Source organism: Dendrobates tinctorius, unplaced genomic scaffold (genome assembly GCF_039654945.1).
Source record: "Dendrobates tinctorius isolate UK_male_01 unplaced genomic scaffold, ASM3965494v1 ptg000007l, whole genome shotgun sequence".
NCBI lineage: Eukaryota > Metazoa > Chordata > Amphibia > Anura > Dendrobatidae > Dendrobates > Dendrobates tinctorius.
Genome location: NW_027361675.1, coordinates 61,636,063 through 61,653,944, shown reverse-complemented (window position 1 = coordinate 61,653,944; position 17,882 = coordinate 61,636,063). Strand labels below are relative to the sequence as shown.

Below are 17,882 nucleotides of genomic sequence, written 5' to 3'. Positions count from 1 at the left end.
CATAAACTGGAGGTCAATGCGGGTGGAGACGGCAATCAATTCCTCCAGACTTGTGGGAACCTCTCTGGTAGCTAGAGCATCCTTGACGTGCTCAGCCAACCCACTCCAAAACACCGGGACTAAAGCTTTGTCCGGCCACTCTAATTCGGAAGCCAGTGTCCGGAACCGGACGGCATAATGGCTAACCGAGAGCAACCCCTGTGTTAGGGATAATAATTGGAGTAAGGTATCGTGCGTGATCCGTGGTCCCAAAAAGCCCTGCTTCAGGGCCGCGAGGAACAGAGCAGCACCCTGAACCACGGGATCATCACGTTCCCACAATGGCGTTGCCCACTGTAATGCCCTGCCAGACAGCAATGAGACAATAAACCCCACCTTAGCCCGCTCTGTAGGGAACCGTGCAGCCAGTAACTCGAGATGATTTGAGCACTGGCTCACGAATCCCCTACAGGTGGCGCTGTCACAGGAAAACTTGTCGGGGAGCGGGAGGCTAGAAATTGTCGGCATAGGCAATAGTGTGGGCACTCGTGAGACAGCCTCTGTGACGGTCTGGGCAGCAGCTAGCGCAGCATTTGCAGCTGAGTTGGCGCTCTCAACAGCCGCCAACCTGCTCTCCAGCTGCCGAATGAAGCACTGCAGCTGCTGCAGGTCTGCCATTACCAGCCAGACCCTGGTGCTAGTGTAATGTTATGGACGGCGGAACGCACCAAATATAAATAATAGGAGGTGCGTTCGCCTCCCAGGGTCCACTGTGCGGTAGGTGACAAGACCGCTGCTGGACAATGGCAGACTAGCTAGGAGGCGGAGCACTACACTCGGGTTAGCGTCACCCGAGGTGCTAGGCGTGGCTCTGTTACAGTGACAGAGATGCCCTAGAGGAAATAAGGCGTAAGCACCGGACCTGTTAACCTCACAGGTTGCTGGTGTGTGGCGTCGCAGCCACGAACGCCAAGAGATGCTGCTGACTGCAGCGCAGCGTAAACTGAAGCCGCTTAACGTCAGTGCCGGAGAAGCGGTCACTGACGGACGCTAGTGTATGGTATGGTAGCTCAGTGGCACATAGCTAGCCACTACCTGGCGCTGACTAAACCAGCACTCTGCCACCATTCGTAATATCCGAGGGTAGGGGTTTCAAATAAGTCAGTCACCAGACACATGCATCCATCACCATTCACACATAGCATAATAAGTCTACACTAGTGCATGGCTGAGCCGCCATGCGGGCTTTTTATAGCCATGTGCTTCCGGGACCTTCCTGTACCTTGGGAAGGACCAATCAGATCCGACGCAGGACCTGAGCATGTGACCCCTGTTCTCCAATGAGAGGTAATCTTGCGGGCATGCCCAGTAGCACGGCGAGAGGACTTAGCCTCTGGAGCAGTTCCCTGCAAAGCAGGTTGCACTACCATTGCTGCACCACAGGTGGCAGGAACATCCAGACTCACAGAGCGGGTCTGAGCAGGACACCTGGATCGCCGAGATTGCTGAGCAGGACCCTGAGCGGTTGGAGGGGAATGGGAGACCACTGGATGTACGGCTCTGGATTCCTGTTGTGCAGACCCAGGAATCCGATGCCTAACAAGACCAGTGTGTAAAGGTTGTTGGATGAATAACAGATAATACTTCCAGTCACTATGCCAGCAACACCCTATCTACCACACAGTCCAGTCTCAGTAGCTGTAATTCTGGACCACATAATCCTCACCCTGATTCTCCTTCCTTCCATGCTGAGTGCCTGGAGAAATGTGATCCCACATTTGAACACTCTGAAGAGCTGTGCCCTTTTCTATTTATAGATTCTGGCCTCTCACCCTGCCCGTTCCATGGACATGAGGAGAATGCATGTATTGATGCTCAAATATTTTAGCAGCCACGCACACAAGAAGGCAATGGTGGAAAAATGTAATTACTGTCCAAGAGCTGAATGATGATGAGAAACATTTGCCAGCAAGTGGTGTTGTTATGTCAGCAAGTCAGGATGAGGACTAGGATGTGGAAGTGGAAGATGGGGTGGTGGAAGATGAAGTCACTGACCCAACCTGGAAGGGTGATATGCAGAGCATGGACAGCAGTGCACAGGGGGAGGGAACTGCAGCACCACAGCAGGCAGAAAGAGGCAGTGAGTGGGGTGGCTAGAGACACAAAGTGGGCATCTGATCCCCAGAGCACCAACACAGGTAAAGTTGCCAAGTCAAGGTTTATCATTGGAATTTAGCGTTACATATGTTGGCAAAGCTTTGTGAGCAGCAGAAGGCAGTAGCTGAATTCTAGATACACCATGCACATTGATAGTCAAGTCAGCCGCTGCACATAACAGCTGATGTATAGTCATGGATGTTTGACAGCTGTGAAGTTCTCCAAAACTTTGAAGACTCGATGAAGTTGAGGTTGAATTTTGTTACATGCATATAGGAAGCAGCATGAAAAATGTATTCAGCTGTTGCAAGAGGAAAAAATTGCAAGCATTAGAACAGCAAGTGTGTGAAATGCAGAGTGCTCTGACAATGGCACAATGCCAGAATACGTGTAACACAGTACAAATATATAAAGAAATGAGGAAAAGTGAAGAAAAAGATAGCTTTGGCCATAGCTAAAGCTGGGGTTCAATGGGATTCTGATCATTGGGATTGGTACTGATAAAATGTGGAAATTATACCAAAAGCGAGGGCTTCATAGGAAATCAGGAAGTTCACAAAATAAAAGGTGACAGTGGAAGATTCTGGATCCCCACAGAGTGGGCATAGTAGGGCATGGAGAGAGAGAGGGCCCACTCCCTTTCCATCCTCAGTGAAACCCGCAGCGCCGGTGTTTGAGGATTTTTATGCTGAAAATCTCTGTTGCATGTGGATAGACGCCCTCATGTAAATTTGGTTGTTAATTGAAAAAATAGGAATGGGCAATGTGTAAAAGCCCTAGTGGACACGAGGGCAGAGGCTAGCTTGATCTATGGTAATTCAAAACAATTTAAAGGAAGAAAAGTAATAATCAGTATTAGGGGCAAACAAATAGAACCAGTACGAACTAAAGTATAATTAAAAATAGGGAATTTGCCTGCTGCAATATACATAGTGATGATTGTCCCTATTATACTGAAAGGCATGACATTACGGTTACCGGATGGTATCTATTTGGGGGTACGTCCTGTAGTAACAGCTAGATCATCTCAGCTGTAAGTCATGGTTGGGAAAGTTAAAATGTATAAATTCCTTCCAGTTCAAAAGTAATTAGTATGAAACAGTACAGAATCCTGGGGGAGGGGGAGATCAGTGAGAGAGTTCAGGAATTGTTGGATGCCGGTGTGCTTGTGCCCCAGAATACTGAACAGAACAAACCAATATTGGTAGCCTGTCTTTAAAGACTTCTTTTAAGATAGCTTGTCTTTAGAGACCCCTTTAAGACCTCTTTAAGATATTAGATAGTAACAGTTCATCTCATATTAGCCTTGTAGTTTTCTGTAATTTTCCTAACACCTGGGGACTGTATAACTGTCAATATTTAATGAGAATGTGCATGTTTATATTACTCACCCAATTACCATATAGTTCTTTTATCGCTGTTTGGAGAAAATGGTGTATGTTTATATTCTTGAGTGAGAAAGCGTATGTTTATAATATTCATCCAATTACTGCATAGTTTCGTTATTAATGTTTGGTGAGAAATGTTGTGTTTATAGAATAGTAGAATATCCGGAACTAGGAAGGTCTTTGGCATGTCACATCTGATTACGTATTTGTCTGGTGTAATTTGACATCTGAAGACCTGGCCACTCAGAAAAGAGATATTACATTGGGCAAATAGAATTTGTTAGAGTTTGTGTAACAGTTGGTTATGCAAGCATTGCTGTTTCTAAACAATACATAAGCTCGAGAAGACTGCACATAAGACAGAAGCCTGTTAACCGGTAGACTGGAGGGGATGCCCATGTGGGTCTACAGTGTGGATATCCCAGGAATTTCTCTGTCTTCACTGTTCGCTTCTCATGGTTGATGTTTCCAGACAGATGATGTCGCTATTTCTGGTGAAGTTTTGCTTTTTGATAATGTAGTGTGCAATGTAAGTACTTTACCTTTGTGATTTATATTATGCAAAAGTGTATGCAATATCACACTATTTTCCTGTAATCATTTAATACTTGTAATAAAATTAATCGCCTTCTTTAAAGCCAAATCTGAGCCCTTTAAGTACTTGGTAAAACAACAGCCCAGCCTTATTTAATCTTCTCAACGTGTATTACATGATAATGAGGAGGAGAAACAGAAGCTGGTTGCCTGCACTACAGACAGTAGTACCCACACTACCTTCATTCTGTATGTTCAGCGTGGATTGACTGAAGACAAAGAGGACAGGGAGAATGAGGAAGAGGATGAGGAGGACTACATGGACAGTCACCCTCACAGAAATGTTCACAGACCACTTAACACTGTATGGCTTAGAAATAGAAGCCTACAAAGCATGTAATACTTGATGGATCAAAGTATATTAAATTTTTTCAACCCTCACAAATAAAGCTGCAGCTATATATTTGACAACGGACTGCAAAGGCCTAATCACTGTCTGCAGACTGGATTCTATCACCCTCCCTGCTTCTGTGACTTTCTCTTTCTCCCTAGGCTAAATGAAGATTGTATGTAATACAAACAGCAAAGCAAACGATTAGCCCTTAGAAGGGCTGTTAGTATGATGGCTCAGCTTCAGCACCATTATCAACTCTACAGGTCTATGATTGATTATACTGTGCACACAGACCTAGACAAGCACTCTCTTCTTCCATTACAAAGTGTCACAGAGCTGTGCAATGGCGTCAGTGTGCCAAGCCGTGCAGTGTCTGTCCTTTAATAATCCCTGATGATATCAAAGGGCCAGCCAATCATACTATTGCCACAACCAAGGTGGCTACAACATTACCGTGACTCACAGGCACTCCCTACATGCTTATTGGCTGCGCAACAGGTGTCAAAGATGCGAGGCTGGGATTCAAGTCTTATAGTGAGCACAGCCCATTGCTCGCCGAGTGATTAGTACTTCCGAGCACCGTGATACTCGAGTGATAACCGAGTATCACCGAGTACGTTCGCTCGTCACAAGTGGGGACCCCTCAATTTTTGAAAACCAACCAAGATAAAATTTACAGCTGGGGGCTGCAGCCGGTTCCATTAGTAATGCGTGAGCTTGATGTCACCTAACAATACAAAGGTGACCTGAACCCCACAAATATGAACCCCACTTGCCACCCAACAGGGCAAGTGGGAAGAGCAGGGCAAAGCTCCAGAATTGGCACATCTAATAGATGTGCCTTTTCTTAGAAAGGTTCAGGCTGCTATTTTTAGGCTGAGGGGCCATTATCCATGGCTTCTTACCAGCCTGAGAACACCAGCCCTCAGCTGCCTGCTTTAGCTTGAAAGGTTGTCAAAGATGTGGGGGACAAGCCATTTTTTTACAGTATTTATTTCAATAATTAAAAACTACAGCGTGGGATCCCTCTGTTCTTAATAATCAGCCTTGCTGAAGCAGACAGCCGAGAGTTGAAGCCCCCAGCTGTGAGTTTTACCTGGCTTGATATAAAAAATACAGGGGAACCCACACTTTTTTGTGTTACTTATTTACAGCGCAGGCACCAGCTGATGAATACTCCCATCAGCCGGTTCTGCTTTCAATATTATTAGTGGTGGCAGGTCGTGGCTGATGGGAGCAGTAGTCACATCAGCTGACACCAGTGACCGAAGGTAAACTTTATACCTCCGATCACAGCTGCGCGCTCATGCTGTCTTTTGACAGCGAGGGAACCGTGGCTGTCTGACTGGCGGTGATCATTTTAGCAATGATCCAAAGTGGTGTTTGCCATGCTGTCATGCACAGGACAGCGTGGCAAACACTTGATGTTCGGGCCTTCCATTCAAGCAAATGGGGTCCGGGTACTGTTCTGATACCCGAACCCAAACTTTTTGTACATGTTTGGCCGAATCCGCTGGACCTGAACATCCATGTGTCCGCTCATCTCTAGCTGTAATCGTACTGACCCAAAGAGCAAAGCCGCCTTATCACTTTCACCAAATGGAGAACGGTACTAAAAAACAAACAAATAAAAATTTTGTTTTAGTGTCTGATCATATCCAAACTTAAAAAATATATAAATTTAGTATGTCTGTAATCGCACTGACCAAAAGGATAAAGTTTATCACTAAACACGTACACATCAAGGTGCAAGGTATAACATTTAATTAAAACCAATTCTTCACCTACTGTTTCATTTATTCTGCATTCCAAAAATAGCAATAAAGCTCAGCTTATATTTATCCTGCACTCTGCGCTAAATGTTTACACTGGGTTTTCATGTAAATCTCAGAAATATGTGATTCAGACAGATGCTCTGATAGAAGATACCCTATAATAATCCAAATTCCCCTCTCCCTTCCCACACAGTGTACCTAAACCACATTAAACAACCACATGTTTGGCATCCACACTAATAGTTGCCCAATAATTATGCACACATAGATTCTCATAAGAAATATAAAACCTTACTTTTAAATTCTTAAATATTTAGGTTTCAGGTTTATTATCCTTTTGGATTGATTGACAGCACCGTATTTGTCCAATAACCATAATATTAACCCCTTAACCCTGGAGCTTTTTTCGGTTTTGCGTTTTCGTTTTACTCTCCCCTTCTTCACAAAGCCAAAACGTTTTTATTTTTCTATCAATATGGCCATGTGAGGGCTTGGTTTTTTGCGGGACGAGTTGTACTTTTCAATGACACCATTAGTTTTTGGTGATATTGCAAAAAAAGTGCAATCCCACATTTTTTTGTTTGGCTTTTTTACTAGGCTCACTAAATGCTAAAACTGACCAACCATTATGATTCTCCAGATAATTACGAGTTCATAGACACCAAACATGTCTAGGTTCTTTTTTATCTAAGTGGTGAAAAAAAATTCCAAACTTTGTTAAAAAAAAAATGCCATTTTCCGACACCTGTAGCGCCTCCACTTTTTGTGATCTCAGGTTGGTTGAGGGCTTTTTTTTTTGCGCGCCAAACTGACTTTTTAATGATACCATTTTGGTGCAGATAAGCTCTTCTGATTGCCCATTATTGCATTTTAATGCAATGTTGCAGTGACCAAAAAAGTAATTCAGGCGTTTTAACTTTTTTTCTCATTACACAATTTAGCGATCAGGTTAATCTTTTTTATTGGTAGATTGGGCGATTTTGAACACGTCAATACCAAATATATGTATGTTTGATTTTATTTGAATTGTTTTATTTTGAATGGGTTGAAAGGGGGGTGATTTGAACTTTTATATTTTTTATTTTTTTATATTTTTAAAAACTTTTTTACTTTTTGGCATGCTTCAATAGTCTCCATGGGGGACTAGAAGCTGCTACAACCCAATCAGCTCTGCTACATATAGGCAATGATCAGATTGCCTCTATATAGCAGATTTACTCACTTGCTATGAGCGCTGACCACTGGGTGGTGGTCATAGCAATTCAGCACTGACAACCATAGAGGTCTCCAGGAACTCTGGTTGTCATGCCAACACACTGGTGACCCGCGATCACGTGACTGGAGTCACCGATATGCATATTTCCAGCCCGATTGCCGGAAGCGCTTGTTAAATGCCGCTGTCAACGTCAGTTGACATGTCAGTTGTTCAAAACAGCTGACATGTCCCTGGAAAGATGTGGGCTCACCGACAGAGTCCATATCAAAGGGAGGGAGTTCGATATCGGTGTTGTAAAGACATAAACACAGTTTGTCTTTCTAGCAGTCGCTGCACGTGAGACACAGGACAATCAGGGGATGCACAGACACCACAGTGTGTGAGGTGCACAGAGCAAGACCTGGAAGATAACGTGACAGCCCGGGAGGTGCCTGGAGGGGGCAGAATCAAGCTCCATGAACGGACTAGAGCTGAAGCTGAATGAGCACCGAGTACATAGTCAGGCAGCCGAGGTCAGGAGCCGAGAAGATGAGCAGTAGCTAGGGATGAGTCAGAAGGATGGTGGGGGACAAGCTGAAGTTGGTAGCCAGACGGGAGCACGGGTCCAAAGGGCAAGACAGAGAGTGGTCAGAAACAGAGCAGGGAATCAGAACCAAGGAATAAAAAACAGTACCGAATCAAGAGACAGAAGGAGAAACAGAGTGTTAGTCGGGTCATGCACTGGAAAACACAAGCACACAGAGGCGCAACAATATCAGAGGGATAACCTGGGTCAGCAACTCAAGCCGGGTAAGCAGTAGCATCACTGACACAGAAACAGGCCAGAAGCAGACCTAAATAGCCCTTCCTGAACCAAAGAGAGGCTCAACAAAGTTAACCCCCACCTGACCAGGATGGGAGAAAAAACCCCGTCTTGTGTCATGACAGGCATACTATTTATGCCCAATGTCGGAAAGGGTTAAGTACCAAAAATACAAATTACCTAAAATTGTGCACTCAGTGTAAAAACTAATGGGACAGACAGTTACACTTTAAGTAACTTATGGCAAAAGGATAGCAATCTTTAGCCATTGTATACAGTGCAGAGCTGTATATCATGTACATAAATTTTGCTAGTGCTATCAATCTAAGGACTTCCTACCATGTGAATATAATGTAATAAATTCACCGTCTATTGTTTTCTTCATTGACGTGCATTGACACAATAAACCACATTCATGCTTCACTTTTATGTGTGATTGTACCTTGGGCAGCATGGATTCTGAACCAATGAATGTCTCATTTATTGCAGTCTATTGTTTTACAGAGTCATTTAGTGATATAACTGTAATGGTGCAATACCTTTAGGTGATGGATCCCACTGTATGTCTCTATGACTGCATCAAAGAAAAACTAAAAAAAACCCTTGCTTGAAAATAGACTACAGAACTCTAGTATATTTTGAGAAAAGGGTTCGGTTCGAACCAGAAACACGTAAATAAAACGACTTGCACTTGCTTCAGAGGGTGAAACTACTCATCGTCTACAGCAGCGCTGGATTCATACACATCATGTACCATATTTTTAAGATATCAAGCAAGTCTTTTCATGTTTTTATTTATTTGTGAGCTGTGTTTTTTTATTGTTCCAGTTCCATTGAAATCAACACATTTACGCATGACATGTTTATAAAACAAATAAAAACATGCTTAGCAAATTTGCATATTAGACAATACCAGATCTTCAAATCAATAATGTATTCTTCTTCATTTACAATTTGAAGCTCAAATGTGCAATGTTTGTATTTAGATGTAATTTTATCCAGTGAACATTTGGCACCCATACAGTATGATGCTAAAGGCTTAGTAACTGCAATGAACACACGTTAGGTGACTACTTGTGTACCTGCTCTGTTGTCTTTAATAATTTACCGTCAGCTTCGAAATGTGACATTTTATAGAATTGCGTAATAGCACTGCTTCATGTATCACCGTTGCTATGAGCCACATTTAAATAAACTAAGTCCCTATTTCTATTTGTAACACCTTTGGTTACATTTAGAGATTAATGGATCATTTAAAATTTGAGTTCATCGGTTTGGCCGAATTTTCTCCAAAAAATTTATGATAATCTGCTAGATGTTGGCTGCAGGACCTTATGTAGAAGATCACACAGCATTGTAAGGCAACGTTAGCCCACTCTCTAATGCTTCAGCAGTGTGGCAGATGGTGCCAGGCAAGAATTTATTTTGTAAACCACAAATCAAATATCATGTTTGAATTCATGAGAAATCATAAATATCAGGAAATTTGACTCCAGCTTGATTCTCTGCCGGTTGATCCGCTCATCTCTAGTAACATTGTGTTTTAAGATAAACACAGATTATACAGTTTATTTAAGAAGGGAGAATGGCACAAATATATGCAATGCCTGCCTCTGAAGTGTGCACATTTGTCAAACTTGTGTGTAGATTTCAGTCATTTTGTTACCACAGACTGCAGACACTCAGCTAAATGGGATTTATAAACCAAAAATACGTCACATTCTCACTTTTAGGATTTGGTGCCTGTTTTATTTTTTATATTATAAACTAATCTTCCATATTCCAAAATAATAGTTTTAGGTAAACCTTGCATTAAGGTAAACCCATTTTGCCAATATGTTAACAATGATAATGGTGTATGAATTAATGTAGGGGTCTCCAAAATTGTGTTGGTCATTAGTCACTTTCCAACAGGAAAAACTTTAATCATATATATTCAAAGAGGCATCTGTAAATAAGAGAAAGGGCACTTATTGTGTAGTAAAGTTAAAGAAGTGGTTGCCCTTTATATCGGTTTTTATACATACTAAACTTTAAGATGTTTATACAGCTTAGAAAACTGTTGGCTGACCTGTTATTCTTCTCTCCTGACTCTGATATACACACAAACACTTGGTCAAGAGTTCTATGGGAAAAGAACAGTAAACTTCTTCAAGACTCATTTGGTCTGTGTGTCTACAAAACAAAAGTGTTGGGTGAATGCAAACTGTCTAATCCTTATCTTCCCTGAAATCACATGTCATGGTAGAGTTGGGAGCTGGTCAACCGGTACCTCCAAAACTGCAATGTGTATGAGGGTCTACAAAGCTTTGAAAAGTTATCCATGTAATGAAATAGATTTCTTATGATCTTACTGCATTTGCTTCTAGAATACACTACAAATTATCTAATCAATCTGATTTAATAGGATGAAGAGCTACAATGCTGTAAAAAAGATACCAACCATTTGAACAGTAGCATCAGCGTGCTGTACTATCATCCCAGTGATTTTTGAGACCTTGACATTGATGACTGTTGCTTAGGATAGGTCAATAATTTCAACCTAGTGGGGATTCAACTTCCAGCATTAACTAATTGCTAATTGAATAGGTAGTGGCACAGTTCCTGCCATTGTGTAATGGTCATAAATGGAATATCAAGCCTTCGTCTATTTATTTGAATGCGTGCTGAACATTCTGTAGTGGTCAGGAATTGGTAAATCAAGCTCTTGCCTTTTCAATGAATGGGAGAGTGCTTGCAGTGGAATGGCCAAAACACAGTCATCAATATTAAAATTCCAGAAACCTCTTTTAAAAAAGTTGAGCACACTAGTCACTTGGCCTAATACAAACATGTATTATTATTCTCTTATACTAATGCAGAAATCTTTTTTTTTCCCTCAAACTCACATGGGAAACATACTTCACTACTACTAATTTCATAAATCCTCTCAGTTGCATGACCAGCAATATGGCTATTACTTGTTCTGTGCTGCCAACATTGTGGTTCTAGCTCTGGCACCAAGTTCTAGCAATACTTTTACATAATGGTATATTGATTTGCAAACAGCTGGGGATACACATGCATGGAGCCCAAGAGTTACATGTGGCTCCAGAGTCACAGGTTTGGGCATCAATCACTAAGATCTGTGTTATCAAAAGAGCAAAAAAAAGGAAAATTTAAAGAATGATGCATAAAAGACAATCTGTGTTTTCTGTATCGCTTTTCTTTGTGCTGATATAATCAGGGAATTTAATAAATGTTAAGTCACAGAGCTTTCAGCTTTAAACTAACAATCAAGCATGCAAAATGGATAATTTTGGTACTGGATCATTTTAATCCCAAAGAATAAATTCAATGGATGCTGTTAAAGAAAATTCTAAAGAAGAAACTTCTGATCCACTCCACAGTAGATATGGAATTACTCCTAGAGTTGATTCTGAAGAGATATCTCTTCAAGAGATTTAGTCTATAATATCTCCAGACAACAGATCACTCTGTATTTATTTTATTTGATGAAGTTCTTAATAGTCCACCTTTGTCCTGTACAGCTCCGAAGAATCAAATCAATTCCTGCATTGCCTCTATTTTCAACTTCTAGACAGCGTCCTGTACCTTTATTCATTATTGCTCCATTCTGAAAGAAACAAGTGGTATAAAAAACATTAAAGCAACTTTAATCTAATGAATCAATTGCAAAAGATAAATACTTTGCTTAATGTATATGTCACTGTGCAATCAATTATAAAAAGAGTAGTGTGTTAGAAATCTTGAAAAGAACCAATTGGTTTCCATTATTTAATTTTCTCCATGTTATGACTGCTGTGGTTAAAAAGTGATCTTGGGCTTAACAAATGGGAAGACTTTAACCCCTTCATGACCTAGCCTATTTTGACCTTAATGACCTGGCCATTTTTTGCAATTCTGACCAGTGTCCGTTTATGAGCGATTCTGAAATTGTTTTTTTGTGACATATTGGGCTTCATGTTAGTGGTAAATTTAGGTTGATAATTTTTGCATTTATTTGTGGAAAAATTGGAAATTTGGCAAAAAATTTTAAATTTTCGCAATTTTCAAAATTTGAATTTTTATTCTGTTAAACCAGAGAGTTATGTGACACAAAATAGTTAATAAATAACATTTCCCACATGTCTACTTTACATTAGCACAATTTTGGAAACAAAGTTTTTTTTGTTAGTAAGTTATAAGGGTTAAAAGTTGACCAGCGATTTCTCATTTTTGCAAAAAAATTTACAAAACCATTTTTTTAGGGACCACCTCACATTTGAAGTCACTTTGAGGGGTCTATATGGCAGAAAATACCAAAAAGTTACACCATTCGGAAAACTGCACCCCTCACGCTACTTAAAACTACATTCAAGAAGATTATTAACCCTTCAGGTGCTTCACAGGAACTAAAGCAACGTGGAAGGAAAAAATGGACATTTTAATTTTTCCAACAAAAATATTCATTTAACATCAATTTTTCTACATGGGCAACAGGATAAAATGGATCGTAAAATTTGTTGGGCAATTTCTCCTGATAACACCGATACCTCATATGTGGTCATAAACCACTGTATGGGCGCACGGCAGGGCTTGGAAGGGAAGGAGTGCCATTTGACTTTACGAATGGAAAATTAGCTCCAATCATTAGTAGAAACCATGTCGTGTTTGGAGAGCCCCTGTGTGCCTAAACATTGGAGCTCCTCCATAAGATAGACCATTTTGGAAACAAGACCCCCCAAGGAACTTAACTAGATGCGCAGCGAGCACTTTGAACCCCCAGGTGCTTAACAAATTGATTCGTAAAAATGAAAAAGTACTTTTATTTCACAAAAATTTTCTTTTAGCATAAATTTTTTCATTTTCACATGGGCCATAGGATAAAATGGATCCTAAAATTTGTTGGGCAATTTCTCCTGAGTACACCAATACCTCATATGTGGTCATAATCTACTGTTTGGGCGCACGGCAGGGCTCGGAAGGGAAGTAGTGCCATTTGACTTTTTGAATGGAAAATTAGCTCCAATCATCAGCAGACACCATGTCACGTATGGAGAGCCCCTGTGTGCCTAAACATTGGAACTCCCCCACAAGTGACCTCATTTTGGAAACTATACCCTCAAAGGAATCTATCTAGATGTGTTGTGAGAACTTTGAACCCCCAATTGTTTCACTAAAGTTTATAGCGCAGAGCCATGAGAATAAAAAAATCTTTTTTTTTTTGCCCAAAAATGATTTTTTAGCCCACAAATTTTTATTTTCACAAGGGTAACAGGAAAAATCGGACCCCAAAAGTTGATGTCCAATTTTTCCTGAGTACCTTATTACCCCAAATGTGGGGAGGTACCACTGTTTCGGCACATGTCAGGGCTTGAAAGGGAAGTGGTGCCGGTTTGGAATGCAGACTTTGATGGAATCATCTGCAGGCGTCATGCTGCGTTTGCAGAGCCCTTGATGTGCCTAAAAAGTAGAAACCCCCACAAGTGACACCATTTTGGAAACTAAACCCCAAAGTAGCTTATCTAGATGTGTGGTGAACACTTTGAATGCCTAGTTGATTCACAGACGTTTATAACGCAGAGCCGTGAAAATAAAACATCATTTTTTTCCCACAAAAATGATTTTTAGCCCCCAATTTTCATTTTACCAATGGTAACAGGAGAAATTAGACCCCCAAAGTTGTTGAGCAATTTGTACTGCGTAGTGCCGGTTTGGAATGTAGACTTTGATAGAATGGTCTGCAGGAGTTATGTTGCGTTTGCAGAGCCCCTGATGTGCCTAAACAGTAGAAACCCCCCAAGTGACCCTATTTTGGAAACTAGACCCCCCAAGGAGCTTATCTAGATGTGTGGTGAGCACTTTTAACCCCCAAGTGCTTCACTGAAGTTTACAACTCAGAGCAGTGAAAATAAAAAAATCTTTTTTTTCCACAAAAATGATTTTTAGCCCCCAATTTTTATTTTACCAATGGTAACAGGAGAAATTAGACGCCCAAAGTTGTTGAGCAATTTGTCCTGAATATGCTGATGCCACATATGTTGGGATAAACCACTGTTTCGGCACACTTCGGGGCTCGGAAGGGAGGGAGCACCGTTTGACTTTTTGAATGCAAAATTGGCTGGAATCAATGGTGGCACCATGTCACGTTTGGAGAGCCCCTGATGTGCCTAACAGTGGAAACCCCTCAATTCTAACTCCAACCCTAACCTCAACACACCCTTAACCCTAATCCCAACCCTAACCATAACCCTAACCACAACCCTAACTCCAACACACCCCAACCCTAATCCCAACCCTAACCATTACCCTAACCACAAGCCTAACCCTAATCCCAACCCTAACCCCAACACACCCCTAACCCTAACTCCAACCCTAACTCTAATTCCAACCCTAATTCCAACCTCAACCATAATTCCAACCCTAACCCTAATTCCAATCCTAATCCTAATTCCAACCCTAATCCTAACCCTAACCATAATCCTAACCATAACCCTAACTCCAACTCTAGCCCAAATTCTAACCCTAACCCTACTGGAAAAATGAAAATAAATACTTCTTTTTATTTTATTATTTTTCCCTATCTAAGGGGGTGATAAAAGGGGGGTTTATTTACTATATATTTTTTTATTTTGATCACTGTGATAGGGTCCATCACAGTGATCAAAATGTACCTGGAATAAATGAATGGAATCTGCCGGGTGAGGGCTGGCAGATCCCGGCGGGCACACTGCGCATGCGTCCGCCATTTTTTTACAGGAAGAATATGGCGGTGCCCATGGGGGAAGGCCTCGAGATGGAGGGACACCAGGAGCGACAATGGGAGGTACCAGGGGGAGGGGTGGAATCGGATGGAGGGGGAGCGGAGGACAGAAGGGGGGAGCAGAGGGCAGAAGAGGAGAGTGGAGGACAGGAAAGAGGGGAGGAAATGCTGATGGTGGCGGCAGATCGCTGCCATCTATCGGTGGAGGCAGCAGAAAATAGTCTCCAGCCATGGCCGATGATATTGCAGTATCGGGCATGGCCAGATTGTAATATTTCACAAAGTTTAATTGGTGAAATATTACAATTGCTGTGATAGGCTGTTTCACTTTCAACAGCAAATCAAAGTGATCGTAGCCATGGGGTGGCAAAGCCACCCCCCTGGGGTAAAGTACAAGTCCTCCTGTACCTGCGGGTCAGCTGACTTTTCAGTGACCCCGGTCACCCGACCCGCCGGAATGCGATCTTAAATAACCTTATTCAGTTCTACAGAACAGATTCACATTGGTAGATATTTCTGCAGCAAATCTATGTTAATATCATGAGTAGGAAGATTTGGTGGCAACTGATGGTGAGAGTTGCCCTATTTACAGTACATCCTATTGTTATACTCTGCCCTTGCCAGTTACTGTATTGTATTATTCTACTGGTACTATTTTCTTGTTTGATAATTTGATTTATAATAAGCATATTATTATCAAATGTGACAATTAACAAAGTAAGTTTCTGTGATTTCCCTGTCTTAATACAGCAAATATTTGTATGATTTAAAAACAAAACATTCTTCAGTCACTTTTCCTAAACCTCTGCATTCTGTTATTCCACTGCTAATTCTCCTAGAAATTTAAAATTTACAATAGAGTGATTCCATGCCCCTTGTCAGAGAGGTATGCCAGATTCTTTCTCTATCTTTCTTTCTTTCTTTACTGCTTTCTTTCTTTTTTTCTTTCGCTTCTCCCTTTCTTTCTGTTCCTCTACTTCTTTTCTTTCTTTCATTCCCTTCTCTCTCTCTTTCTTTCATTTCTTTCTTTCCATCTTTTTGTTTCATTTCCTTTTTTCTTTCCTTCCTTCCTTGCTTTCTTCTTTCCTCAACTTCTTTCTTTCAATCCTTTTTTCCCTTCCTTCCTTAATTTCCTTCTTTCTCTGCATCCTTCCTTTCTTCTGTTAATTTCTTCTTTCTTTCTTTACTTTCCTTCCTTCTTCCTTCTTTAATTTTGCCCTTCCTTCCTTTCTTTTTTCTTCATTTCTTTCTTTCCTTTCTTATTTTCCTTTCTTTTCTTCCTTCCTTATTCCCTTAACTTTTTTTTCTTTCTTTAAGATAAGATAAGATAATCCTTTAATCGTCCCACCATGGGGAAATTCAGAGCATTACAGCAGCAAGGCAGGAACAAGTACAGATACAGATGCATAAAGGCATTACATTGACAGTAGGTAGGTACATATACGAAGAAAAAAAAAAAAAAAACTGTAACCGGACTCTCACAACTTTGGATCTATCAGTTCTCTGTTTGGGTCGTTCTCCGTTTTGGACAGTGCTGGTTATACAGCCTAACTGCAGCAGGAAGGAAGGACTTTCGATAGCGCTCCCTCTCACATTTAGGATGAAGTAGCCGGTCACTGACAGTACTGCACATCTTTGTCACGGTCTCATGCATGGGATGGGAATCATTCTGCACCATGTAGCTCACCTTGGCCAGTATCCTCCTGTCGCCTACTTCCTGAACTGGGTCAACGGGGCATCCCAGGACAGAGCTGGCCCTTCTAATCAGTTTGTCCAGCCTATTCCTGTCCCTGGTTGATATGCCACTACCCCAGCACGCCACACCAAAGAAGATGACTGATGCCACAACAGAGTTGACGAAGGATGCAAGGAGTGCCCCTCTAACTCCAAAGGCTCTCAGCCTTCTGAGCAGATAAAGCCTGCTTTGGCCCTTCCTGTACACTGCATCCAAGTGATGGGCCCAATCAAGCTTATTATTGAGGATCACACCAAGGTACTTATAGGTGTCGACTATCTCAATGTCATTTCCCTGAATGTTCACCACTACTGGTGGATTTTTGCCCTTGCGAAAGTCCACCACCAATTCCTTGGTCTTCCCGGAATTAATCCTAAGGTGGTTCCTCTGACACCACTCCACAAAAGCTTGGTTAGAATCTCTGTACTCTCTTTCATCTCCTCCTGTGATGAGGCCTACTATTGCAGAGTCATCAGAATACTTCTGCAAGTAGCAGCTAGATGAGTTGCACCTAAAATCCGCAGTGTACAGTGTAAAGAGAAAAGGGGCAAAAACTGTACCTTGAGGTGCCCCTGTATTGCAGATCACTGTGTCTGACACACTGTCCCGAACCTTTACAAACTGAGGTCGGTTCGTGAGGTAGTTAAGGATCCAGGTGTAGAGTTGGAGGTCCACACCAACAAGGCCCAACTTGTCTCTTTACATCCTTCTTTTGCTTCCTTCCTTTCTTCCTTTCTTTCCTTCCTTCTTTCCCTTTCTTTCTTTGTTTTCTTCCTTCCTACTGTCCCTTCTTTACTTAATTTCTTACTTTCCTTCCTTAATATCTTTTTTCTTCCTTCTTTCCCTTACTTCTTATGTTTCTTTCCTTTCCATCATTTCTTTCCTTCACTTACTTTCTTTCCTTTCTTACCTTCTTTCTTTCCTTTCTTCACTTCTATATTTCTTTCCTTTACTTCCTTCCTTTCCCTCATTCATTCCTTTCCTTTCCTTCTTTCCTTACTTTTCCTTTCTTCTATTCTTCCTTACCTTCCTTGATTCCTTCTTTTTTTCTTTCCTTCACTTTCTTTCTATTTCTTTCTTTCTCTCTTCCTTTCATTCTTTCTTTCCCTCTCTTTATTTCCCTTCCTTCCTTACTTCCTTCTTTAAGTTTTTTTTCC

General features: G+C 41.4%; 1 protein-coding gene across 2 annotated transcripts in view; it reads right to left on the bottom strand.

Moving 5' to 3' along the window:
* Positions 1-9,023: 9,023 nt before the first annotated feature.
* Positions 9,024-17,882, bottom strand: part of GALNT17 (polypeptide N-acetylgalactosaminyltransferase 17) — a 785,890-nt gene continuing 777,031 nt past the window's right edge. For both annotated transcript variants that reach the window (XM_073575053.1, XM_073575045.1), the window contains one exon: positions 9,024-11,861. In XM_073575053.1, the coding sequence (XP_073431154.1) occupies positions 11,733-11,861 (129 nt within the window). In that variant the 3' untranslated portion in view covers positions 9,024-11,732. The remainder of the gene's footprint in view (positions 11,862-17,882) is intronic.